The sequence below is a fragment of the Poecilia reticulata genome, chromosome 14, assembly GCF_904066995.2.
Source record: "Poecilia reticulata chromosome 14, P_reticulata-male-v2, whole genome shotgun sequence".
In the NCBI taxonomy this organism is placed as follows: domain Eukaryota; kingdom Metazoa; phylum Chordata; class Actinopteri; order Cyprinodontiformes; family Poeciliidae; genus Poecilia; species Poecilia reticulata.
Window position 1 is genome coordinate 6,377,436 of NC_088843.1, and position 26,675 is coordinate 6,404,110.

The 26,675-nt window shown below is 39.9% G+C and overlaps 1 protein-coding gene and 1 long non-coding RNA gene across 24 annotated transcripts in view; one reads left to right on the top strand and one right to left on the bottom strand.

Moving 5' to 3' along the window:
• nbeaa (neurobeachin a) overlaps nucleotides 1-26,675 on the top strand; it is a 108,716-nt gene that overhangs the window by 68,946 nt on the left and 13,095 nt on the right. For 4 of the 22 annotated variants that reach the window (XM_008427313.3, XM_008427310.3, XM_008427316.3 and 1 more), the window contains exons 14-38: nucleotides 3,602-3,681; nucleotides 3,996-4,058; nucleotides 4,474-4,571; nucleotides 6,162-6,254; nucleotides 8,446-8,554; nucleotides 8,671-8,752; nucleotides 8,936-9,059; nucleotides 9,181-9,373; nucleotides 9,908-10,597; nucleotides 10,696-11,145; nucleotides 11,750-11,967; nucleotides 12,082-12,235; nucleotides 12,690-12,713; nucleotides 13,664-13,747; nucleotides 14,447-14,627; nucleotides 16,131-16,255; nucleotides 16,354-16,422; nucleotides 16,540-16,708; nucleotides 17,019-17,404; nucleotides 17,989-18,125; nucleotides 19,339-19,493; nucleotides 20,658-20,784; nucleotides 22,547-22,666; nucleotides 24,329-24,462; nucleotides 25,030-25,091. In XM_008427313.3, the coding sequence (XP_008425535.2) occupies nucleotides 3,602-3,681; nucleotides 3,996-4,058; nucleotides 4,474-4,571; nucleotides 6,162-6,254; nucleotides 8,446-8,554; nucleotides 8,671-8,752; nucleotides 8,936-9,059; nucleotides 9,181-9,373; nucleotides 9,908-10,597; nucleotides 10,696-11,145; nucleotides 11,750-11,967; nucleotides 12,082-12,235; nucleotides 12,690-12,713; nucleotides 13,664-13,747; nucleotides 14,447-14,627; nucleotides 16,131-16,255; nucleotides 16,354-16,422; nucleotides 16,540-16,708; nucleotides 17,019-17,404; nucleotides 17,989-18,125; nucleotides 19,339-19,493; nucleotides 20,658-20,784; nucleotides 22,547-22,666; nucleotides 24,329-24,462; nucleotides 25,030-25,091 (4,127 nt within the window). The remainder of the gene's footprint in view (nucleotides 1-3,601; nucleotides 3,682-3,995; nucleotides 4,059-4,473; nucleotides 4,572-6,161; nucleotides 6,255-8,445; nucleotides 8,555-8,670; nucleotides 8,753-8,935; nucleotides 9,060-9,180; nucleotides 9,374-9,907; nucleotides 10,598-10,695; nucleotides 11,146-11,749; nucleotides 11,968-12,081; nucleotides 12,236-12,689; nucleotides 12,714-13,663; nucleotides 13,748-14,446; nucleotides 14,628-16,130; nucleotides 16,256-16,353; nucleotides 16,423-16,539; nucleotides 16,709-17,018; nucleotides 17,405-17,988; nucleotides 18,126-19,338; nucleotides 19,494-20,657; nucleotides 20,785-22,546; nucleotides 22,667-24,328; nucleotides 24,463-25,029; nucleotides 25,092-26,675) is intronic. The other 18 variants (XM_008427322.3, XM_008427324.3, XM_017308566.2 and 15 more) reach the window with 11 other exon arrangements.
• On the bottom strand, nucleotides 14,302-26,673 carry LOC103475567 (uncharacterized). 2 transcript variants are annotated; one of them, XR_001777267.2, is made up of 4 exons: nucleotides 26,050-26,673; nucleotides 21,499-21,586; nucleotides 17,961-18,148; nucleotides 14,302-17,366 (listed from the first exon to the last, which is right to left on the bottom strand). It is a non-coding gene; the product is annotated as an uncharacterized LOC103475567 (long non-coding RNA). The 2 variants fall into 2 exon arrangements; XR_014091018.1 differs by lacking the exon at nucleotides 21,499-21,586 and having other exon boundaries at nucleotides 26,050-26,659.

Consider the following 26,675-nt stretch of genomic DNA (forward strand, 5'->3'; position numbering starts at 1 on the left):
GTTTGTGGGTTTGAAAGTGAAAAGATTTCCACTTCATGCCTGATGTCACTTTAGCACCTCCTCAAAGAGACAAATAAGAGTTTTCTCCAATAATGCTTTCTCACCGTCATCACTGATGCCGCTTAGAAATGCCCCTACATGACAAACTTGCAGATATTGAGGTGTTGCTGTCCATCTCCAGACCTTTGTTCATCAAACTGCAGTGCACTTCACACTGTCAAATCTTCTAAATGATATGAGACCCAGCAGAAATAGCAGCAGTTTAACTTTTAACCAATGTTAATGTTATCTGAAGAGATTTTTCAGTCGTTTCCACCACAGATTCATCTGTTTTTAATGCGAAGCTGCCTGAGGGCTGAAGATCACTGCCATTCAGCATTAACTTTCAACTTCGTCCTGCATGGAGCTTTTTCTGCAAACATTCTGAATCCTTTAATGATTCTCTAAGTGCCTTCGATGATGAAATATTATATTGTTTGGCCAGACAATCTCTCACAAAGCCAGTCTTTATTCAGAGAGACTCTTTCTCTCTCGGCTGTTTTTTTTATTTTTTATTGTCCATTCATGTAGCTGGGCATATGGAGCTAATTAATTATGGGATGCTACACTAGGTACTCCTCTCTAACACATTGAATTAACAAATTTAGATATTTAAAAATGAATGTATAAATGGAAAGTTTCAAAGCCTCACAAGCTGGTTTGCTGTTTGTTCATACAAACACTAATTAATCCTAATATACTATATGCATTCTTTACCCCCACAGCTTTAAAAATTTTTTGTCCATCACAAACTTTATTATATTTTATTGGAAATATTAAGGTAATGGTCCATCACAAGTTACACACAACTGTGAAGTGCAAGGGAAATAACGTATGGGTTCTAGTGCTGCTATAGTTTTCATAAGTCCAGTTGGCCTTTTTAAAGTGAACCATTGGAAGCAACACAATGCTTTAGGAAGACTTATTTTCATCAGGAAAAGATAAGCTTGTAAGAGTTGCAAATGCAGAGCAATCTTGGAGGAACACTCTTTAAAGGATGTAAAAAAGATTGAGGCTGAGGTGAAGGTTCAACTTTCAACAGGATAATGATGATGATTTACACTCATGGCTACTATCGTGCAGTTCAGGACAAAGCAGACTTAAACCCATGTTCTCAGGTGGTTTCTGTTGAACCCGACAAAACTTGATTATTTTTTTTTTGCTGAAAGTAATTGGTAAAAATGTCATGCTTATTATAGTGGCCTTTTTGCACAATAGCGGCTTGACTATTGGTTAATTGGATGTTCCACTAGTTCCGGTTATGTGGCACAAACCCCTTTTCGTTACTTTGCTGGGCTCAACAGGTGCTGAAAATGCAACGTCAGAAGACTGTGTTCACTCATGATCCAGGGGGTGAAGTCACAGCTTGCATCACATGAGCGACTCTCTTAAAATAGTCTGATTTGCGGTTTGACTCCTACAAAAAAAAAAAAAACACTGACTGAACAGACTGTTTAACATGACTTCCCTGTTCCCAATTACAGAATTTTTGTGTCTTTCACAAAAAAACTGAGTAAAATACATTCGATCATGTTTACAATGCATTTTGACAAATGTATGAAAAAAGATGAAGGCAGCGCATATGGTGTGAATCTCGTCCTTTCTTGTAAAATTGCGCTAATACCTTCTCAGGTTAATACTCAGAGCATGTAATCTCCTTGAAGAAAATACATCTCTTTGACCCTCCAGAGCGTCATGTCGGGTCAGAGAGAAAGAGAGAAAAAAAAAATCTAATTTTGTGTGACAATTATGCCACACAACTGTTAAGTCAGATTAGGAGTTATGAAAGCGGGGAAATTAATTTCCAGGAATAAAATACAGTTATTAAACTGCAATTTAGACCATTTTAAGCCTTTTTCATGTCCTCTCTGTATGCATCTACTGAGGCATATACTCGCTTTCACATACGGGCACATAAACTATGATGGATGGTCACTGTCACCGTTTCCAGCACCATGGAACAGCTTGACAGGTGAAGATGATGGATAACAAAGGAGCGCTTCAGTGTCATGTTTTTAGCTTTGTGAAGAACAGGTGAACCGGCTCAGGCGACTACACACACTCATATGATTCAAGGGCACCAAAGCATGGCGAAGAATCACACAGATATTCTTCTTCATCCCTTTTCTCTGCTAGTTTTTTTTTGTGTGTTTTTTTTCACCAGCACAGGGTCAAATATGAGTTTTAGTTTTGCAGGAGGATATCGTACATTTTGTTCAGCAACAAACTGTTTTTAATGGTATTTTGTTCTCTGGTGGTGTACAAAAGTAGGAAAATGACAAGAGCTTCAAACATCTCGCAAATGCACACAAGTTAGAAATCATAAATAGTTACAGATTTCTATTAAATGGAAAAAAAGCCTCTGAGAATGACAATGGGAAGGCAGGTTTTGAAGTCTTCATCGTTGATTTTTTTTTAAATTTGCTAATATAATTTGTTCAGGATTATGTACATTGATGGGGAATTTGAAGCTTAACTCTGCAAAAGTGAGACTATTAAAAGATCAAATGAGCAAAATCAGCTGAATGTGATCTGAGGTAATATTGCACCATGTGTTCATGGAAGACTGAAAGGTGTAGCACCAGATACCAAAAATGAAAGTTCATTATCTTCATTAAATAAAATCAAGAAAATATGAAAGGGACATTTTTTTTAACAGTTTCTATCAGCTTTTAGTAGCAAAAGCACTATTAGCATTGTTAGCATTTCAAACTCTGACATCTGCCTCAGTGTATTTACTTGCTTGGCAATATTTCTATCTTGTGACAAACTCTTTAAACAGACTGCGAACATTTTCAGTCATAGCAGCTTTACGGTAATCCTGAAGGCTCAAGAAAAAAAAAAAAAACGTTTTCTGTGATCCAGTAGCCTTCTTGTTGCCGCTAAAGCTCATTGTTGAAGCAGTGACTTCTCTCCCGTTTCTAATTTTTCGCTTTTATACCATTTAACTTGTCAAATGTTATGAATGTGTGCGACTCTTTGTGTATGTTAAAGCATGTTTTAATGGTAATGATGGCATATTGGAGCTGAATGAATGAGTTACGATGGGAACAAAGCTGAATTTAAAGATGGTATGGACTTTCAGATAAATAAATTGCCTTGTTCCGTGTGTGTCAGATGCTTTTGTGTTTTTTAGCTCCCGCTCTTCCTTCACTGCAAACAACTGATGGAGTGCCAGAGCTACAAAGTAGACACAGTGGATTACGCCGCTCGTTTGCTTTGGATCACTCAACCATCAATCACTTTTTTCTTTTTTTTTTTTGTGCAAATGACTTCACCGTCGCTGTAATAAGTTAAATTAGTGCAAGCATAAAATATCTCGATTGCCAAATTGCCACTGGAGTTAATGACAGTGATTTACAGTTCTGATGTAGAGAAAGTGAGCGCATGTGAATGTTTTCTCCCCAGCTCTCGAGGAAGCCTAATAAAACTAAATGTCAGTAAACAGAAGGGCTCACTCAAACTCAGCTGTAAGCATATTTAAAGTGCCGTTGTTGTTGGTGAAAATTGCAATTTTTCATTTGGGTCTGTGGGTTTTTTTTTTTTTTTTTTTTTTGCTCAGATGGACCACGGCCGTCCCAGAAGGAGATCATCTCGCTGAGAGCCTTCATGCTCCTCTTCCTCAAACAACTCATATTGAAGGTAGAGGGAGAAAATGTGATTATCTTCATGGCATAGTTTAAGCTGTGGGAAATCACTTTACTTCTTTGATGTTCTCTGTTGTTTCTCCTCCCGGGCAGTTCGCGGCCTAATCTAAAATATGTGGAAAATAGCATTAAAGTTGAGCAACGCCAATGAAGCGCTGCAGCGTTTGAGCGTGTGCATGAGTGCGTGCGTGCGTGCATTCATATCGATTTTTGTTCATTCTTCTGTGTCGAGTCGTCCTAGGTTAATAAAAAGTAGAAACAATTGAAGATCACTGAGGAGTTTTTGGTGAATCTGTTTTTCTTTGCTAGGACCGAGGCGTGAAGGAGGACGAGCTGCAGAGCATCCTCAACTATTTGTTGACAATGCACGAGGTACAGATGCTTTCTCCTTTATTAAACTAGAGTCAGACAGCAGGGGGGCATGGAGAGGGACTCAGAGGGAGACGGTGAGAGCCGGAGTGGAGCTGGTGGCAAAATACGCGCAATAATCTGGGGGCTGAAGTTATAGTCCACTTAAACGAGCGGGAGTGTGAGTCAGCTTCAGCGCGGTGACAGCATAAAAAATGGCGCAACAATGGACTGAACAGAATGTACTCCTCTGTAACAATTATATCTATTCTTGCTCTGAAATACCACCTGCTCCTCCGCAATCCCCCCTCCTTGCCCACCCATGGAACTCTCTTTGTCCTCCTCTATTCATCTCTCCCCTCCGGGCTTTTTCTTTTTATTCCCCTCCTCCTCCGCTGCCGCCTCACCTGTTCACCTTTGCTTTCTTTTTCCTACGTAGGACGAGAATATCCACGATGTGCTCCAGCTGTTGGTGGCTCTTATGTCTGAGCACCCGGCATCCATGATCCCCGCTTTTGATCAAAGAAATGGCATCAGGTGAGCGCAACCCACACATGCATGTTCATATAAAAAGATCTGTTGCTGCACTAAATACTGACATCTTTTTTTTTTTTTTTTTTTTACTTACATTTATCCTTACTTTCACTAGCTGAGTGAGAGTTGGAACCCCTTAATATATATTGTATCAAAATACACATTTACTCTTTTATGTCAGTTTTGGATACCAGACTTACTTCTATTTGCAGAATGTCAGAATAATGACAGATATGCTGTCTTTTTTTATTTTTATAATCTTTAAAGTTAGATGCTTGAGTGTCAACTGCAAAATTGCATAGGGGGTGCCTCCATTTCAATTAAATGTAAATTAATCCAAAAGAAGCTTTGAACGCTGTCATCTTCTTCTGTATTTTCCCAAAAGTTTTGCAAAAATGCTCTTTCTCTCATGATTCTGACATTTAGCAAATATAAATAACTTTACTAATCCCAGTCAAACCAGGAAATAATTAGCCTGACTTAAATTGGGTCAGTGGGGGAAAAGGTATGACATCTTTTTGCAAAGTGTGGTTTCAGCTTTTTATTTATTAAAACAATCATCCTTCGATTTAACCGTTTATGTGACCTGTGTGCTTATAGAAAGGCTTGTTCTGTTGTCATGTGGTGGATTCGTGGGGCAAAATTAACGTTAACTTGTAATCAAACTTATCTTTTCATGCTGAGTAACAATACTTAGGAGAACCCAGGCTTCTGATTACTGGAAGAGAGTGTCAGGCCAACTGTGCGGCTAATTTTCCCAATGCATAACTCTACTTGGATGCCTTTTCGGTTGCCACAGTAACTCATATTGCTAGAGAGCTATTTGCAAACTGTACTGTCTTTTTATGCATCCCCTTTGAGTACCTCTTTCAAGAAAATAGTCTGCAGGCATTGATTCTTTCTGTATTTACAACCAGTGTTTTATGTGCAGTCTGCAAAAGTATGGGATTTGATTGCGTCATTTCCAAGAGAGAAAAAATGGCATTCAATTAATGTTTAGTTATTTTTTTATAGATTTTTTTTTCACAACTTGTGATCAATGTGACTGTTGTCAGAAGCCACAGATTAATGGAAGGAACGATACATCTGGATCCTCTTAGGTCAGGGTTTTAAACTGAACCTGTGATTCCTAAACAGACTCAGTTATAGATGCCAAACTAAGCATTTAGACACCCCCATTTTTATGAAATCTTCCAAACGAGAAGTGTGACAGACTGCAAACTGTGATTTGAAGAAATTCCCAGGTGTTAATGTTTGAAATGATGGTGTATAAAATGTGCAAAAAAGCCATGAAATGGCATTTTACTGCAATGCCAACTGCATGACTCGAATTAACGTGTCAATTTATAATTTATGGAGCATAATTTTTCAAAAATATCCAACTTACTTAATTCCATTCCACTTATATGTTGAGATTTGTATAAAAATGCTGTAAAAATCCTAGAATTTGAATCTGATAAAGAGTGGAGTTTTAAAATGGAAAATTTTAACCTTGCAAACCTTGCATACAAAACATGAAATAATCTTTTTTTTTTCTTTCTTAACCCACAAGATGTCAGAGTTTTAATACCTGTATGTTTCATGTTATGATAGGGTGATCTGCAAACTCCTGGCCTCCAAGAGCGAAAGTATACGAGTTCAGGCCCTTAAAGTTCTGGGCTACTTCCTTAAACACCTCGGTCACAAGTAAGTACTTTGTTTTCTATCCGCTTTCTTTCATCTCCTGTGCCTGGCAGTGAAGGATTAGGGAAAATTTAGGATAGAAATTAAGCACTCTACATTTTGACATCAATCTCCAATTTCTTACTTTCAACAAACTTTGACTTGTTGATACCAATTTTAGGAAATTCTGATTTTTTTTTGTTATAGGAACAGTACTGAAAATAGTTTTTTTTTTAATCCTTCCCCGCATCACTGGTCATTAGTTAACATTAGGGGCAGAGATTACAAAATGCATTTAGAGAAAACTCGTTTTACCTTGTCTTGAAACAAAGGCAAAATAATTCTGATGTGGTTTTTTTAACTTTAGTTTTATTTTTATTTTAAACTTCCTTGTTGTTCCTTCTTTGTTGAAGATGAGCGTAATTAGCCCCCAAATATCAGTCTCTTTGTTGATATTTTAAAAGATTGACCCTTACATTAACTTTGAGATTTCTAAACAGCTGCCGGCATTTCCAAATAAAGCATGTTTCAAAAAATGAAAGTCGACGACTCCGAATGAGAAAACGGAGCAACTCCTCCTCTTTCTGTTTTGTGCAGAAAGTATTACTCTCTCACCCTCTTGCAGCTTTAACGTCTGTCTTGACAGTGTAATAAAAAGTACAGCCTCTGCATTTCTGTGGTTTTCCTGACTTTTAACCACCTCGGTGATGCTGAGAGTAGCTAACATTGAGTCGTTTTCTTGTAGTAATAGCACTCACAAAATGAATGTCTTTCAGTCATTGAAAAAAAGAACAAACAATGCATAAATGCAGAGAAACTGTGAGATTTTTCCACCAACTTCAGAACGGCAGCATTTCACTCTCCAGTGAGCTTTATGCAATCTATTTGTTCATGTTTGTGTGGAGATCTCATCAGCATGTCCGGGCGGAAAATTCATTGTGACAGTCTGCACTCGAAGGGAGGAGAAACCTTGATGAGGGGCTTTGAATGCTGGGGGATTTAGTCGTACCATGTGACATGGACACCTCTTGCTGCACAACATGATGAGGGACACCAGGCTGCACCTGAGCCCTACATAATCAGTCCCCCACCTACTTAAAATCTGCTCCCACCACACATTTTATTGCTATTTGCATACTTCTGCAGCATTTAAGAGCATTTCATGCCACCCCTAAGCCAAATTCAGTGTTGCATCAGCACGGCTAAAAAAAGCAACACTATTGCGGTCGTACAAGATATCGAGGATGCTTTGTTGAATAAAAAATAATGAATACAAGATGCTTCTTACTATTTGAGGTGTGGGTTAAATGGAAATTGACACTGTAAAGCAGTGTTACAGTTAAAATTGTAAGTTCTACAGGCAGGCAGGGAGAAAAACAACAAAATCTTAAATGGTATCTTTTGGATTTATCTGTGAACTGGACGGTCATTAAAATATTTTTATGCAACAATAATTAGCTTCCTAAATTGTTGTTGCAGCATCCAAATCCCATCATGCATATCATAATGTGTTCAAGGAATATGAGAAAAGCTGGACAAGCTGGAGATGTAGTTGATTTGTTATGCTAATAAACAACATCTGAATCGCCGTCTCAATTAACACCTTGGTGAAAGGCACCTTGTTGGTGTGGAAATAAAATTTTTATTCATGTCGAACAATACTATTCTTTTTATTTGTTGCTACAGCTAAAAAATTTAAAAATTAAAAAGTTTCCAATAAAGTGGCAGTAAGGACAATTTAAGATGCCTTGTTTTTTTTTACGTAATTGTTAAATTTTGTAATGAATTTTAAGCAATTTATCGGAATTTACAAGGGGTGAAAGTCAATTTCATCCCAGTTAAAAGGGGTGAAAATGAATTTCCCCTTGTGGCTGTTGGCTTTAGAAAAAGGCAAGCATTGGCTTAATAAATGTTCTTTTTCTGCCATTCTTCTAGCATTTTCCTTAATATAAAATCTCAAATGCCATGCTTTGATATGATATCACAATCTCCTTGCATTGGAAGATTGTCAAAATTTTAAAACCGTTCATTTTATATATTCAGTCCAAAAGCTTTTTGTTAGAAAATACGTCAGTGCTGTTCTCTGATCCTGCTAAAAATGACGTGACAAAATTTTACAACCTACTAATATTTTGTTTTCTCAGTGACAATCACTGCTGGGTATAATTACAATGATCCTAAATAATATTCAATATTTTTTCCTGTTGCTGTGCAGGAGGAAGGTGGAGATCATGCACACACACAGTCTGTTCACACTGCTGGGAGAAAGGCTGATGATGCACACCAACACGGTTTCCATCACCACCTACAACACGCTATATGAGGTAGGTAATTGTGACAGCGTCTCCTTTCTCTACATTTCCATACAGATTTACATAACCGGGACAGAAGTGGTTTGTATGCTGTTTAAATGGCATCCGCTAAACTTCTGTCAATGCAGATTCTGACGGAGCAGGTGTGCACCCAGGTGGTTCACAAACCCCACCCTGAGCCAGACTCTACTGTCAAGATCCAGAACCCCAGTAAGTAACGGACCCCTCCTCTGTGGCTTCCATCTGCCATTCTTTTCTTTTTGGTAATGCAAACAAACAAAGTCTGGATTGAAAATCAGCTCTGCTACCATCTCCCACTTACTGATGTCACTCACACATCAGTTTCTTGTTTTCCTGGCTCCCTTATATTGGACTCTTTCTTGTTTCTTCCAGTGATTCTGAAGGTAGTGGCTACGCTGCTGAAGAACTCCACGCCCAGTTCTGAGCTGATGGAAGTCCGGAGACTCTTCCTCTCCGACATGATTAAACTCTTCAGCAACAGCCGTGAAAACCGACGGTAAAACCAAAACAAAACCAGTTTCTTGAATTTATTCTCATAACTGATCATTTTATTTTACAACTGATTATTTTTGCCTCTTGGCAGCTCATGTAACCTTTTTTTTTTGCGTTTTTATCAGCTGCCTGTTGCAGTGCTCGGTGTGGCAGGACTGGATGTTCTCCCTCGGATATATCAACCCCAAGAACCCAGAGGAACAGAAGATAACGGAAATGGTGTACAACATCTTCAGGATCCTTCTCTACCATGCTATCAAATACGAATGGGGAGGGTGGAGGGTCTGGGTTGATACTCTCTCCATTGCGCATTCTAAGGTACGAGTGGAAACTGCAAAACTTAAATCTTCAGCGTCTTTTTATTGACAAAATATAGTTTTGTGCAGAACTGAACAAGATTTAGTTTACTGACATAGCTCCTTTTTAAAGTAAATGCCATCTCAACCCCGTTAGAGACAAAAACTGATTCATATCCTATTATATGGAATGGAATTATATGGCTGTATGGAATATATTATTAGCAAAAATAGCCACTTATGTGTTTACAGATGCTTTCTAAAGAAAAAACCTAAGTAAACAAAAAATATATATAATTCTTTAAAAACCATGGATTCTGTCACAGATTTTTATTTTTTTGATCTTCCCCTGTTCTCAATGTAAAATTGAGTTGATTTTATGGATTCTGGCCTTAATGCTTCTAGAGACTGGAGTCCCAGTTTTGTTCATGCTGTCTGGTTGTGATGATCTATAGCCCCCCTTGGGACTACCTTTTGAGTATGGATGTGGAGGGAAGCTGCTCTCGGTACACATCTTCTGATCGCCTTTCCAATTATATCCCACCATCTGTCACAGGTGACCTATGAAGCCCATAAGGAGTACTTAGCTAAGATGTATGAAGAGTACCAGCGTCAGGAGGAGGAAAACATGAAGAAGGGAAAGAAAGGCTCCGTCTCCACAATCTCCGGCCTCTCGGCCACACCGGCTCCCGTCGTTAACGGGAATCTAGAGATAGATGACAACTCTCAGACGCAGACCCCTGAAAGCGAAGCAGAGTACGGCGAAGGAGCAGGCGGGGACTCGCGCAACCTTCTTGCTGAAGGTTCAGTGAAGCGGCCGAACGGTGAAGCTTTGACGCCAGGGGAGCAGAGTGCTGGTCCAGGGGTGAGAGTGGAAGTCCATGACCTCCTGGTGGACATTAAAGCGGAAAAAGTAGAAGCCACTGAGGTGAAGCTGGATGACCTGGACCTGTCTCCAGAGGGCTTGAGTGGAAGTGTGGGAGGCAGTGGGGGCGGGGTGGGAATAGAAAACGGACCTCTAGTAGAAGTGGATTCTCTCTTGGACAGTTCTTACTGCTCTGTTGTTCCGAACCTAAATGGGAATCTGGTGCCCAAAGATGACACGGCAGGCTCAAGGGTTGGAATCGGGACCAGCCTGGGACTTTCAAGAGTCAGCATGGAGGATGATGGGAACATGGGTCCTCTCATCACGTTAGCTGATGAGAAAGACAGTGTTCCAAGCAACAATGGATTTCTCTTTAGCAAGGTAGGATCTCATTATCGCTCTGCCTGATTAATTCAGATAGTTTTTGTGTAGCTTCATCCTCCTCTTCTGGCTACCAATTTGGATTTTATCTTCACCAGGTTGATGAGAAGCTGCTTCCAGCTCTGGCATCCACAGATCCCCTTGTTCTTCCTAGTCCGGACCAGCCTGCTCCATCAGGAAGCATCCCCGCTCACTCCACCACCAGCGCCAGTGATGACCTCAGCTTGCTGGCCCACATGACCAGCTGCGACTCAGATTTAACACAAACCCAAAGCCACGCCCCTGGGGAACTCCCTGAGGATGGACCATTCAAGATCCAGAGTCCTCTGGCTGACATCAGCTCTATTGCTGAAGCCGAGAGCCAGAACCAGCTCCAGGGAGCGACTAGACCAGAATTCCCAGAGGGGGAGGGAGCATCTGGGCCAGAGGGAGAGACTGCGGGGTTGAAGACCGGGGGAGACACAGCCAGTACCACTTCTGATACAGAGAGGTCAGATGATGGGAAAGACAAAGACATAAAAAAGATCCAAACTACAGCTACCACCCAGGTGAGTATGAACTCTCAAGGTGCATAATTACCTGCTTTGCTCTCAGAATCCCTAATGATTCTGTGAAACTACAATACAAACACAGCTGGCCTGAAGTTTACATCCACTCATTGTATAATTGTGAGCTCTTAATGATTCACGTAAGCCCTTCAAGTATAATCATTAAGGAAAATGATTATATGATTATATTTCAATAAATTAAAAAAAAACAAGTAGAATTGGGTGCACAGGTTTCAGTTAATTGTGGATTTTCTCTAATCTACACATTGTCAGAATTGTATATAGACTGCAGCAGAGCTAGACTTTTTTCTCATCTGAGGGTAATAGTCTGGGTCAAATGCAATTGATCAGTTAATGAAAATTTAAACTGCCCAAACACTGTTTGATATGTTTGGACATTTGAAAAGGAATTGAGCCAGTTTTTGCAAACCAGCTTCCCTTTACCGCTCAGTTTGATTGACCTGAACTGAAAAAATGAAACTCATGTTATGAAATAACAGCAGATACTCCCCTGTTTAGCTTTGATTCTTTAAGTGAACTGTAATTGTGACTAACCTAAAGGACGAACGCAGTGTTAACCTTTCAGTCGTCCTCTACCTTGCAGGCCCTGCACGGCCGCACCGCAGCCCAGCTGGAGCGGGACCTGCGCGTCGACCTGGGCTTCCGGGGAATGCCCATGACAGAAGAGCAGCGGCGTCAGTTCAGCCCCGGCCCACGCACCACCATGTTCCGGATCCCAGAATTCAAATGGTCCCCGATGCACCAGAGGCTGCTCACCGACCTGCTGTTTGCGCTGGAGACGGACGTGCACGTGTGGAGGAGGTGAGTGGGGCCACGTGAGCTGTGTGTGTCTGCTGCATAAAATTAGGTCAGCTGCACGTTTTCCCCAGTTGTGTCACCAAGTTAACTTTCCTTATTCTCCTGTTTTTATTTCAGCCACTCCACCAAGTCAGTGATGGATTTCGTGAACAGCAATGAAAACATCATCTTCGTCCACAACACCATCCACCTCATTTCTCAGATGGTGGACAACATCATCATTGCCTGTGGAGGCATCCTCCCGCTCCTGTCGGCCGCCACCTCCCCCTCCGTAAGTGGCTCTTCTCTGCCCCCATGTGGTAGAACTGAGAATTGTAGCTCTTAAATGTGCATTGAATTTGTGAAAAAAAATAAAAACGTGTCTTTTCCCTTGGTTCTATGGTTGTTTGTTTATAAGAAATAAAACACTTCAAGAGCAAGGATTATGTAAGTTTAAATGTATTGGTAAAACATCCTGTTTGGTTTAACAATATGTGTATTTATGAAAAAATTAAACTCTTCAAAAACATGGATTCTTCTCATTAGTAACTTATGCATTTATTGTTTTGATCTTTATTTCAACTTTGCTCTAATCCTTCGAATTAACAATTTGATTTATAATTTAAATAACTTTTCCTTTCTGCCATCTATATATTTTAATCTTTCGTTTCCTCTCTGTGTTGCGTGTATTTTGTGTATTTTCTTGTCTTTCTTTGTCTCTGTTTTTGTCTGTTTTGCATGCGCAGAGTTCTAAGAGTAGTGCCAACACTGTAAGTTACAGTTTATTCCTCTTTTTCTACTCTGTTAATTTTTCTGTTCTAGTTTTGTTATCATTGTGAGCAACACTAACCCATGCGTGTCAGACATCCGTGGTGTTTTATTCTGCTGTGCTTCTGTGCTGCTAATCAAATCTCCAATTTAGATTATTTGTTGCGGTCAGACGTTACGTTTTTCTTTCAAAACACTTTTTTGATTATAAAATGAAAAAGGGGGAAATACAATAGTAGGAATAAATGATATATATATATATATATATATATTTTTTTTTCCAAACAAATTAGAAAATTATTCTGGTCAGACATTTATAAACACATCATTGAAACAAATGTCATATTATTTTTCGACTTTTAATTGTGTATTTGAAAAGCTATTCTTCTGGAGTTGGATTATAATACAACACTTTAGCATGCAGAATTTTTTTGTGTGAATTGAGTGCATAAGTTTGAATGCATTGTGGATTTTTCCTATGCGATGTAGAATCAACATAAAGCTTTACATAAAGCTTCAAAAACCTTTAGGTCCTCTGCCTTAACAAAGATAAATCAAGTAGACGCTTGAAATGTAGACACAACTTAGTGTTTAAGTAGAAAATGAACCCAAACACACATCAACATACTTTAGTAAACTTGCTATTTATTGTGAAGATCTGAAAGAATGTAGGAATTGTCGAGGTGTACGCATAAATTACTTTGAAAATTTAGAAACAAAACCACTTTTGAACCAAAGTTTTATTTTCAAAATCAGCTGGAATTTTTACAGAATGGTTAAAATGAGTTATTAAAAGTTTAAGCCTAATATGACTGTAATGCTTATGATGTGTATGTAAACTTCTGACCCGGACTAGAGTGTATTTTCTATAAGAGAGAGAGAACAAGAGTGTTTTAGACCCTCCTCGAGACTTGCTTTTGCTAAGAATGTCCCGTTTGTATCAACACCAAAGAAGGCAGGAGGAGCCGGACCCCAGAGGGGGTCGAAGGGAGAGGAGGTGACCCCCATTCCTGGGGGAGGAGGCGCAGGGGGAGAGGTGCGTACCGAGCCTGAGACTCTCATCATCACCAGAGGAACTAAGAGCACCAACCAAAGCACTTCTGTCCTCACTCTGTGTCACTGTTACTCCTCAGCTGTCTGTGCTCTGATGAGCCTCCAGATGCTTGCACTTTGTTGAGTCCCCACAGATCTGCGCTCTCTGCTTACAGAAGCAGTGAAACACGCAAAGCAAACGCTTGCTTTAAACACTTGGTGCTGTCATTAGGTTATAGGTATTTGTATATCACAGTATAACTGCTTTGGGATTAAAACAGAACCAGCTTAGAGGTCACAGAACAAGGTCAACTCAAGCGACAATGTTGACTACAACCACACTGCTGCTGTCACAAAGCTATTGTTACCATCACCTGTGTGTCATCAGGCTGCATTTCCTGTGTATTGTGGAGAGCACTTTATGTTGCCAGATTTCATCATCTTGATTTCTCAGCATGACCCTGAAGGTTGCTCTTCCTGTTTGTTGCTACAAACAGCCATGACTGATTTAGTCATGCTGATCCAAGGCCCAGCTTTCCCAAAGGCGAATTCTTTATAAAAAGGAAAAAAAAAAAAAAAAAGATGATTTCACCGTCTCTCCTCATCTGCAGAGAGAGCTTCCTTCTCACTGTGCTTACAGCCACAATATTCACTATTATTGACTCTCCAATGTGTTCGTTTTTGTTTCCTCTCCCCAATCCAGACGGAGTTGGAGAACATAGAGGCGACACAGGGCATGTCTTCAGAGACGGCGGTCACTTTTCTGTCTCGTCTGATGGCCATGGTGGACGTTCTGGTGTTTGCCAGCTCGCTGAACTTCAGTGAGATCGAAGCAGAGAAGAACATGTCGTCTGGAGGGCTAATGAGGCAGTGTCTCCGCCTCGGTGTGTGCTGCTCTAACATATTCAGTATTGATCAGAATCAAAACCTCTGAACTCATGGTTATGGCTGTAGACGTCATCATTACAGCTTTATGGCTTGCTTAGTTAGCCATGTTTAGGATCAGTAGTGCTGTAAATATTTCCAGTTTTATAAGTTAACTTTGAAACTAAAGCAAAAACATTTTTATAAGAGATACAGAAAAAAAATTAAATTGACTAAACTGTGTTGATTTTCAGCTTTGTCAACGTTTTGTGATTATTTACTTACCATATGTGAGCACACTCTTTTGTGTGGAAGTTGTTTCTTGCTGAAAAAGTCTTAGCTAGTTTCAGAATCATTGAGGTGTTTTATAAAGCCAAAGAAAGCACAGATTTATGAGGATCTATTTAAAACGTGTCGACACAAGTTTGTGGTGGCTTCACACTGTGAAAAGAGCAAGATGGGGTGAGACTTGAGCAGGTGACAAGAAGGGTAAACAGAGTATAACAAAGTTCCTCTGAACGTACTGGATGGGGAAATGTTGGCAACCTGCTGGAAAGCTCAGAGTTAGCGTAAGGATATATATTAGAGGGCGAAAACCCACAGAAGCTGATGTTTCAGTAGTGTACGGTGGGCTAAAGGTGTTAAAATGGAAACTCTGCAAAAATGACTTGCTTTAAAATAGTAAAGGCCTGTTTTAGAGTAATACCTCTCCCACACACATTATGATGTCGCCTCTCCTCCTCGTATCTATAAGTAAAATGAGCTCATGGCAGGAAGGGAAGAAAAAAAAGTTGGGTTATGCACTTATGCTTTAGTTCTTAAAGAGAAACCGATGCAAATGGGCATTGCAAGGTCAAAGCTATACAAGAAAAATAGATTGGAAATTGGTCGCAAAATTCGGAGCAGTGCATTTCTGCTTTAAATCTTATTTTGAATACGACTTTATTAAGTGAAACGTTTTTTTCTGTAGCTTTAAGCTTCCAATACTGATTTTTACTGATTCTAGTGTCTCTTCAAGGAGGATATGATTATGACATAAGAACAATATTTTAAAAAGTCTTGACCTCCCTGTGTTGATCATGTTTTATTTATATTAGTATTAGAGGCAACATCATCCCATGAGAGCGAGCAGTCACTGTAAAATCAGGGTTTGCTAATATTTTAAATCAAAAGTTGACAGAGTTCAGATTTAAAACTACATTTAACATGTGATAGTAGGACAGTTAACACATCTGAAATGGCTTCCTAGAGAATATAGATCCTTTCTATTTCTCTGAGATCTCTAAACATTTCAAAATCCATTACATTATATAGCAAACAGAGGTTTTCAAAAGCTAAAAACGGAGCAACTTTCCTGAAATACTTTCAGCCTTTCTGTTATCTGCTTTACGTCTTGCTCTCTTGCGGACGTGGAGAAAACCATTCCCCTTTAGATAGCTTCTGATTTCTTTGTGCTTTTTCAGACTTCATCTTAAACACCTCACTGATTCTGAAAATTCCTGTTTCCTCCATGTTCCCTTCAGTGTGTTGCGTGGCCGTCAGAAACTGCCTGGAGTGCAGACAAAGACAAAGGGATCGAAGTTGCAAGTCTTCATTAACCAGCAGCAAGTCACAGGACAGCCTCCACAGTGCCTCCACTGCCAGCAAGGTACCAAACACACATTCATGACATTCAGATCCTGTCGCACTTAAAAGCTAGCACACTAACATCCAATGACCCAACAATTTCATGACTTATATTTGTAGCAGGATCCAGACAGACTCCTTCAGGACGTGGACATCAATCGTCTACGAGCTGTAGTCTTCAGAGATGTGGTGAGCATGCCTGTTGGTGAATTTATTTGTGTTGTAACACTAAGAAAACAAATCCCACTGTGCTTGCAATATAATGGTCTTTTTTTTCTTTTTTATGTTTGTGTTGTTTTATTGCAGGATGACAGTAAGCAGGCTCAGTTTTTGGCACTGGCAGTCGTATACTTCATCTCAGTTCTCATGGTGTCAAAGTACCGAGATATTCTGGAACCGCAGAGAGAGATCGGCCGGTCCACCAGCTTGTCGGGGAGAAGCATCCGCCATGAGATAAACTCCCCAACCAGTACTGGTGATTTTTTCTTTCCTTTTTCTTCTGGTTCAGGACCATTTATATTATACAGCAACTTGTCAATGACTCATCAATTTTACCCTGGAGTGGAGAAAATACAGACTGCAGCAAAGCAAAAATAGTTTAACAGGGAGATAAAAATTTCAAATAAAACAGAAGGGAGGAAATCGGCACAGAAAAAGAAATAACCCTATATCCTTAGATTTCTTTTGGCATCTGAATTTAAACAACGCTTATATTTGGCCATATATATAAGTGCATGTTAAATAAACAAAATAAAATGTTCCTTCTTTCTTTCTCATCGTAACAGAGCACCCGTCCACGGCCTTTTCTGACCGCGACAAGCAGACCCCTACCCCGGTAGATGACTCTCCTCTGGCAGGCCTCCCCCACACTGATTCCGGCATTGGAGAAGAAGGACACGTGGCTGGGTCCCTGAACGGCTCCGAGGTGGGCCTCGGTGGGCTTGGCTTGGGCCTGGTGGGGAGAGAGACAGACAGAGACCGAGACCGAGACAACGGTGGAGGGGGAGGGGGAGGGACAGATCTGCTGTGCAGTCTGTCGTCTGACGTCCGGAGGTCGCAGGAGAGCCTTCTGGATTCTCCACACGATCCCAGATCCACTCCGAACTCGAGCCAAGCGCCACCTTCGTCCATCTCTAGCATCAGCCAAACAAACAAAGGCATCAATGTTAAGGTGAGCTTCTTAAAAAAAATTAGGGCAACCTACGAAAACCTGTGGGACATGTTTGGACATATTTCACAAGAAATCAGTTTAATTAGAAACTTTTAATTTCTAGTGAACTCTAAGAAATACATGAAGGTCAGAATAAAGTTTACACCAATGTAGACAAAAGACCAGGACTTCTAGAATATTGGATTTTGGACAAAGGAATCTTAAATTAAAATATGTGAACACCACGATACAAGGCATGTTTAGCATAAACCAAAAACAGCATTCCAGGAAAAGAACCACTATTTACAGTGAGGCATTTTTAGATATGGTTTAGTTATTTTTTTAGCTTTCATCAATTATGCAGTTACAATTGATGCATTAAAAATATTGTCCAAATCTTTTAGAATGCTGCCTGAAATGTATCTGAGTCTGAATACGGCAAATACTCTAACCCTGTGTTTGACCCTGTGAATTTCTCCAGCCGGACATTCAAAGTTTAAACCTTCCTTCGTCGTATATTCATTTTTCTCTGTGAAACACTCACACTTAAACCAGAATGTAACGATTCTCTATTCACCAGATTTGTTTTTCTCCCTGAAACGCAGGAAATCCTGAAGAGCTTGGTGGCGGCTCCCATTGATGGCACCGAGTTGGGTCAGGAGTCCGGGCCGACGCCCTACCACCCGGACCCCGCTCTGAAGACGCATCCCATGCTGCCCATGCAGTTCCACTCCTTCGACAGGTCAGCCATATTCACGGCGGGGTCTGCAGAGAAAGATATTGACTTGTTAGCATTGAGCTGAACACACCCATCAGCTGATCAATTATTGCAGTCAATGTTGATATAGACCACTGTTCTAATAGTAGAACTGGATCCGGATGTTTTGTTTAATATGTGAAAAAAGTTTTACTTAGCAGTATTTTTTTGTTTTATTGTAACTCAAATAAATACATAAAAATCTAAGAACATGATTTTAACTTTATCAGTTTAACTATTTAAAGAGTGCTAAATGATAGTTTAGTCTCGTCCGTGTTTTGTTTAGATAAGACTCGTTTTTCAGTGTTTTTCTGAAAAGTGACTAAAGATTAAAAATTGCTACGACTTGGGAGGTTTTTGTTTTAGTCTAAAAATATGTGAATGGATATAATATATTCACAAAATATTACAAGTAACACCCCATTTTTTTCTCTTTTTTTTATTTTTGAAAAGTCCAACATCTTATTTGAGTACATTTATTAAATATGAGGAAAAAATATACTTTTTAAAATAACTGCTTTTGTAAAATCCCCAATGCTGCAATTATTGGTATCTCCACTGTTAATATTTTGTACAGTCTGCTATAAAAGATTAGATTATTTCAAGGTTTTTACTATATTTTCTTATGTTTGAGGTCTAAGTTGCAAACCCAAATCTTTGTAAAATATTGCTTATTCAATCATGAAGCCCCATTAAGATTCAACTTCTCTTCTTTTAAGTATATAATGGAGAAATTTATTAATAAACATTAAAATATTTTTGCTTATTTATTTGTTTATTAATTGACTAATTCTGTGTTTTTGTCCAATATTCTAATCCTACACCCCAAACCTGAAAATGTTGTTCAGATCTGTATTGTAGAAAATTGTTTTATACAAAAACAAAGGGAACGTTTTCTGAGTCTTTATATTTAGAAACATTTGTAAAATAAACTTTTGTTTATTATATTTTATTTATTGATTGACTTCAAAGTGTTAGATACCTGCTCTCCCTGTTGCTATGCTGCCTGCATCAGATGCCATGGTGACCTCAGTGGGGACCAAAATCACCTGTCACTTCATTTTAACACTGCAGGCACTACAGAGTCAGTGTTTCACATCAGTTCAGTTTATTTATAAGGCGCAATTTCACAACAAATCTCAGCTGGAACGTCTCAAGTGCCACTTTGCCTAATCGTTTGCGTCTCATCTTTTCACAGGAGTGTTGTTGTTCCAGTGAAAAAGCCCCCACCCGGCAGCCTGTCTGTCAACACGGTGGGCACACCCACCACCAGTGGATCAGCCACTCCTGGCAGCACACCCAACATTTTTGCCGCTGCAACAGCAACACCCAAGAGCATGATCAACACTACAGGTGAGAGAAAAAATGTTGGATATGTGGAGGGAGACTCGGTCCGTGGCAACAAAACCTGCTTGACTCCAGGGGGCTGGAACAAAAGTACATAAAAGATAGTTGACATGTCATTGTTTATTGCGAAAGTAAAGAACTTCAATTTATTATTTTCTGTTTTTGGCTTGTTGGACAAGGAAAACACAGATCTCTACAAGATGCAATAACTAAAAATTCCTGCTATTTTAATCTATAAATACAACAACGTGATCAGATTAAAGAAAGATTGAGAATGTGCTTTGATGTAAAAAAAAATGTTGCAATTATTTCAATTTCCACTTGCACACTTTCTTTTCTCATTTGTTCCTCATATTTTGTAATGTTTGTTAAAACATTACAAAATATGAGGAATTGGCCCCTGAGACTTCAAAGAAAAGTTGAAAATAACTATAGGACAGGCAGAATTTAATGGATGCATGTCTAACCCTGATGCAGATTTTTATATATATATAATTTATTTTTTTTTGTTGAATGACTTTTCCTCAGCATGTCAGGTCTGAATTGATTGTGTTGTCTCAAAACTCCTTGTACTTTTACTTCCACACTTTGCCTGCCGGAGGAAAAAAGAAAAAAACTGAATAGAAAGAAGCTGAATCAGCAACTCCGTTTTAGAAATAGTTTCAGCGTCACAGAAACCAGATGAGTACAGTTTGAGAATAGAGATAAAAAACACAAGCTATTTAATGCAAGTAAGCAAACTCCCCTCAGGCTGTCACCAGCGCTCTTCCACGTTTTGCTCTTATTTACTTTTTCTTTGCTCCTTGTAGAAACAGATGCAGCATCACACTCAGCAGATCCATTGTAGGGAAATAGATTAGTATTCACATCCCTGCCGGCCTGTCAGAGATACACTGCTGTATTATGCATCCATAATGGAAGAGGCTGGGTGGGGGTGGGAGGGAGATGCTCCCTGCACTGGATTCTTTATATTGATTGCAAAGCTATTTTCACAAACCATTACCAGAAGAGGTGCAGCAGCTTGTCTGGAGAAATAACATCCAAATTGAATTTATTTGCCTCTGACTGGTGATATAAATGTTTCATATCTGGGATGGTCGTCTTATTTTTCACCACTCTTCCTCTTAACCTCTTTGCCCTCCCCCGTCTCTCCCCCCCTCCACCACCCAGGTGCCGCAGACTCTGCCTCCTCATCCTCTTCCTCCTCGTCATCATTCGTTAACGGTGCAACTAGTAAGAATCTGCCAGCAGTGCAGACAGTGGCCCCGATGCCAGAAGACACTATGGAGAACATGAGGTGTGTGTAAACGCCATCGTAAAAGCTTTCCAGCCGTTTGATTTCCTTCCTCTTTTTTTCAGTTTTTTTTTCTTTCCTCTTTGGTTTTCGTTCTCACGTTAATGCGTCTGGCTTCAAGTGTGTCGTTATCATATTTCCACCTCACTCCCGCCCCTTCATCCTTCTCGGAGAGTTCTTACAGCTCACAGAGAGGTTAGATGATGCACTTATTGTCTGGAAGACCTGGGAGCTTCAGGAATGTGGCTACAAGCTCGCAAAAAGCTTCGGGAGCAAATTTCTCAGATCTGCAGTCAGTTTATTTAAACGCTGCATCTAATTCTTAGCCGAAGCAAGAGCTATTTTTACGAGCAAATTCGGAGCACTTGCCTCTGAGCACACATCGACAAGAGAGAAATATTGGAAAATATGAACAAATGACAGGGATTTCATTAATCTCATCTGATAAGATCGAGCTTTGGTATTAAACCTCCTCGATGTGGAAAAAAAATGGCTGCAGTTGCAACAGACACACACACACACACACACACACGCACGCATCTACACACACACACACACACACACACACACACACACAGACTGAGCTCATTAGGAGGAGGGCCAGATGCATCCAGCCAGAGGAAGTGAAACATGAGCTCGCCTGGCTCCCAGGCTGCATATCGATTAAGATTAATATTCCTCTCACCATACTTATTTTAAGCTGTCATGCACACGTACCACTGACGCATCCCACTTAGTCAACGCTGTATGCTGCTCTTCAGCCTCGACATGATGACTGTGTTTCAGTGTCTTAGCTTGCTCTGCTCTGTAGATAAGGAAAACACAATTGATTGCAGTGTGCAGAAAACATTCATACCCCTTGAACTTGAATTGCTTAAAGAAACCATCTAAGTAGTAAATAATAGTAAACTAAACACCTGTGTTGTTCATCTCATTATAAATCCAGATCTTCTGTGAAGGTTTCAGAAATTTATCAGAGAACGTTAATGAACAAATGGCTTTAATGAGAGACGCACTCAACCAATCCCGAATAATTCTGGGGTAATATAGAGACAGGACAACTAGAAATGTTTTCCAGAAAACTGGGCTGTCTGGAACAAGAAGACGATGGAGGAGCCGTAGAAGGCCTGTTTGAAGGTTCTCTCAACTCATCTGGAAACGCAACAAACATGTGGAAGAAGGAGCAAAATCTGATTTTCTGGCCTACATGAAAACCTACATGTGGCAGAAAATGGATGGTCACACTGAAAACGGCGTCCCCACAATGACCAGCATCTTTATGTGGGAATCCTTTTCTTTAGCTGTGGCTGAGCACCTGCTGAGAGTTTCTGAAAACCTGTTGGAGGCTGAAAAACACTCGAGCCTGGTGCAGATGTTCATTTTCCATGACTCATAAAATCCAAATAAAAGGCAGTTTTTGGCAAAATGTTACAAAATATCAAACAGTTCAAGGGGTATAAATAGTTTTCCAAAGCAATGTATTTCTACAAACTTGAGCTCACCACTCTTAATGTCTTCCAGAGAACATGTAAATGAAACTTTCATTAACATCAACCTTTGTTTTGTCTTGGTAAAAACACTGTTGACGTCTCTAAAGTCTGAATACGTTTTTACTAACCAGGAAATGATTTTTGAGAGGAAGTGATTTGTAGAAGTTTGTACTTCAATTATTAGCAGACACAGGAGTGTGTGAGGTGTGTACGTGTGATCCTTAATCAGTGTGCATGTCTGCATGTGTGTTTTTTATGTGTGGTTTGTATTCCAGTGCCTATTGTGAGGTGGCGCAGTGTGCGCTGCGCAGCGGTCAGACGCCCCCTGAGCTCAAGTCTTTTAGCTCTCTGGCAGGCTTCCAGGCAGCCCCCCGAGATGCAGGACAGTGTTTTAGGCAAGGAGACACCCGTCCTGTTCCCCCCCCCCTTCTGCCACACCCTCCACCACACCCTTTCTGCTCTGGCCAGCTATTACTAAATGTTCTCTGTATGCCATGTAACAAAAGACGGACATCTTTGCTTCAGCAAGATGATGGCATCACTTTTGTTTGAAGGCCAACAACTCATACTGTTCGCATTTACTGCACCACATTTAAGTCTGTCCCTTACTGCATGGTTGTCTTCACACACTCAGCCCAAAGTCTAGATCAGACCTGGGTTTCACTTTATTCCTTTGTCAGAGACCTAGGTCACAAGTGTTTCCATAGTAACAAACATTGCTATTTCTAGTACAGATTTATGTTTGAGTTTGTTTTGTTTGTTTACTTTTTTGCTTTTTTTTTTTTTTTTTTTTTCAAACATGGAAGCCCCTCAAAAATCTGGTGATTTGTTTTTTTGTCTAATCTAAATTTTTCACCTGTCCGTTGTCACAACATGATATCTGCAGGTTGGATTTTATATTATGTGGGGTTCTATAGGGTAGTCATCAACAGTCAGTATCTTAAGGCTCTCGCTTTGAGGGAACAAAAATTCTCTTCATCTCCACATCATGTATCAATTTCTGACCAAACTCTTGTTTTATTTATTTTTCTATTTATTAAATTTTTTTTTTATTGTTTGTTTTCCAGATCTGAACTAGAAGAAGAACAGCAGGGGAAAATACATTTCTGCTCTAACGTTGTCCTCTGTGGCCTCTTGCTCCAAATTGTTCTTCTAATATCAACAATAGCCACAAAAAATGTGAAAATATAACCAGCTAGGATAACTTAATATTTACAATACTCGGCAGAACTTTTCATCCACCGTTTAGTAAACTATTATTTGTACCTTTTTCTTTTCTTTTGTGAAATTGTTCGATTTTCGTACAATTTATTTTAAATCACACAGGGAGCCAACATTATGCTGATAGGCTCAGATATATGCATACAGTTATGACAACAATTTTTGGCCCACTTCTGGCAAAATTTGAGAAAATATGCATTAAGTAAAAAAAAAAAAAGACATCCAAATTGATATAGTTGAAATGGAGATCCCTTAAAATGGGCAGTTTCTACAAATACTGTGACATCGGTTGATTGAACACCTGCCTTAGCTTAATTATGAAAAATATTTTGCTCATTTACTCGAGAAATAACAAATCTTGTAAAGCACAATGAGGAAGTGGATCACAAGTATTTTCAGTGCTCCCATATTTCACCAAACTTTTTCTGTACATGAAAAATTCTCAATGCAGGAACCAAGCATTTATACTACAAGAAAACACACAATACAGTTTTCAACACTCGAGTGCGATATAGTAAAGCTGCTTCGTCCATTTTTAAGTTCATTTGCTCAATGATTAGCTGTTTAACTGCAGCACTTTCCCAACAGTAACACAGCCGCCTTGCCACCAAATCCCACACCATCATCATGTTTGATTCTGACCTTTTGCGTCGTCCATGTCCGGTTTACACTCCCGGTTTTTCTCTTGTCCTCCCATTTCCCTGCTCATTTCTGTCATGCATGTATTTTACATCTGTTTGTAACTCCCACATATTTTAAGCTCTCGTGTGTCACGTGCGACCTTCTCACTTCTTTTGTTCCTTCATCTTTCTTTCTCGCCCTGTTCTCCTCTGCAGCATCACCACTAAGTTGGAGCGCGCTCTGGAGAAAGTGGCCCCGTTGCTAAGGGAGATATTTGTGGACTTCGCTCCCTTCCTGTCCAGGACGCTGCTGGGTAGCCATGGGCAGGAACTGCTCATAGAAGGTACAGGTGCTGTACACGGCTCCTTTTTCTCTAACTGGCGTCCCTCTCTGTGGAGTCTCCTCATTCACTGTCCCTCACGCCATGTTTGAGTGTAAGAAACACCAAGTGTCCCGGTCTGTGTGTGTGTGCGTGTGTGACACAGAGTGAATGAGCGTCTTTGATCTGCTTCACTCATTCGTCAAGCAGGTATGAAGTCACTACTTTGCACTGTATGAACTCAGCTAGACAGAGATGTATATGTTTTTAGATCAGATTATATTTAGCATAACTTGAATTGTAGGTTGTCCTAAATGTGTCCTCAGTCTGCCCACCTGCTTCCTGTTTTGTAATTCACTGTCTCTGTGTTCCTTTTTCTCAATTTTCTCTCTTCTTCCTCCTCCTCTTCTTTCCTTCCTGAATCTCTCTGCTTTTTGTCTTCCCTGTGGCATGCCTCTTGTAAATTAAGCTATGGTGACTGTATAGCAACCCAAACTGCTAACTCTTCTATGATATTTTTTGTGTTTTGGGAAAATGTGTTTGTCAGATGAGGAGAAGAAAGTCTCCTCCTGACTGTGGTGTTTGTGTGTTCTGCAGGTCTGGTGTGCATGAAGTCGAGCACATCTGTGGTGGAGCTTGTAATGCTGCTCTGTTCTCAGGTTGGTGACCTTTCAACCTTATTCTCATTCAGGATAATCTCTATTAATAGGTTTATTACATCATTTTATTGCAGTATTTAAAATGTTAAAAAGCGATAATTACATTTTTATTGCACACAGAATTGCAAATTTTATGGAGATGCTGATTTCGTTTTCGAACAGCCCTTTGCATTTACTCAGACTGAAAACCGCATGTTCCTAATCTCCATGCCATGTCACATGGCATTCGATAATTTATGTAAAAGCAGCTCTGACCAATTATGAACTTTAATGTACAGAACATGGTCAGCAAGCTTCATTGTTTTTATTGGTCTTCTGTAATAATCAAATCTCCTGAGAAAACTAATTTTTATTAAAAACTAACAGACTTGGCTCATATTGCCCTGCGACAGACTGGCGACCTGTCCAGGGTGACCCCGCCTCTTGCCCGGAGATAGGCACCAGCATCCCTCCCGACCCCACTAAGGGACAAGGGTGTTAATAAAATGGATGAATGGATGGATGGATGGACTTGGCTCATGTCACTCTGTGTGTAGTGAATCTATAAGGGTCACTTTTGGATAAAAAAATACTTTTTAATGTTTTTCTAATGTTCTGACACTCTATACAATCCACTTGGTTAAACCATAAAACTTCATTTTGTCGCATTTTTCTCATTTGTAGTAATTTTGAATGTTTGATTTTTGGTCTGTTATGATGATTTAAGAAGGTAAAAGTATCCATAAACTGAGGTTAATGATGGAATATATTCATTGCAGATGTAATATGACTTTATCTGACATGCATGCTTGCAAAGAAAGAAAACTGCATGTTCCTAATCTTAAAACACAAAAAGACAATCATTCAAATATCAGATCTTGACTGATGAAGGAGGATTTCTGGTTCTTTTGTCCTCATGCATTAAAACCCAGTGGTTCTTTTTATGTACTTGATGATCAAAAGACAGAATGAAACTCACCATTACAGAGCTGGGCGACCCGGTTTCTTTAAGACTTGAAGTCTGTCTCACATCTTCAAGTCTGTTTATTTCGATTCGTCTTCAGAAGAGCTCTTCTTCTTGGAGTAATGCTCAAGTTGTTTCCTCTTGGTCTTTCTCCTGAGCTCAGCCACTCCATCTCTGCTCTCTTCTCTCCTTCTTCCCATCGTCAGTCACACTTCCAGGCTCTTCTGCTTTCCTGGCCTCAGTGTTTTCGGTAGCAACTGTTTTCATCTTCTACCCTCTCATCCCACCACTCCCTGTCCTTTTTGTCTTCTGGGAGGCATCTCGTCAGCATGTATAGTATTACCCCTGACTCCCGCCTCGTCTGCCATTAGAGGGCCGCGGAGAGCAAACTCGAGCCCAGAAATCGATCCCCTAGATGCTGGGGGTGTAACTGGAGATGGCCTTAAGAGCCAGTGGAGCTAATGGAGCGCTGATAGTTTTCAGGCTTTCAGCAGCAGTGCTAAATCCTTTGAAAAGTTTCCCCTCCCATATGCGAAAGAAATGGAAAATGGTGCAATTTATGGTTGTGATTGTAGTGATGTTTTTAGAGCTATGAAAATGTTTGTTTTTTCATTTTACATTGCTAATGTGTTATTGATTAA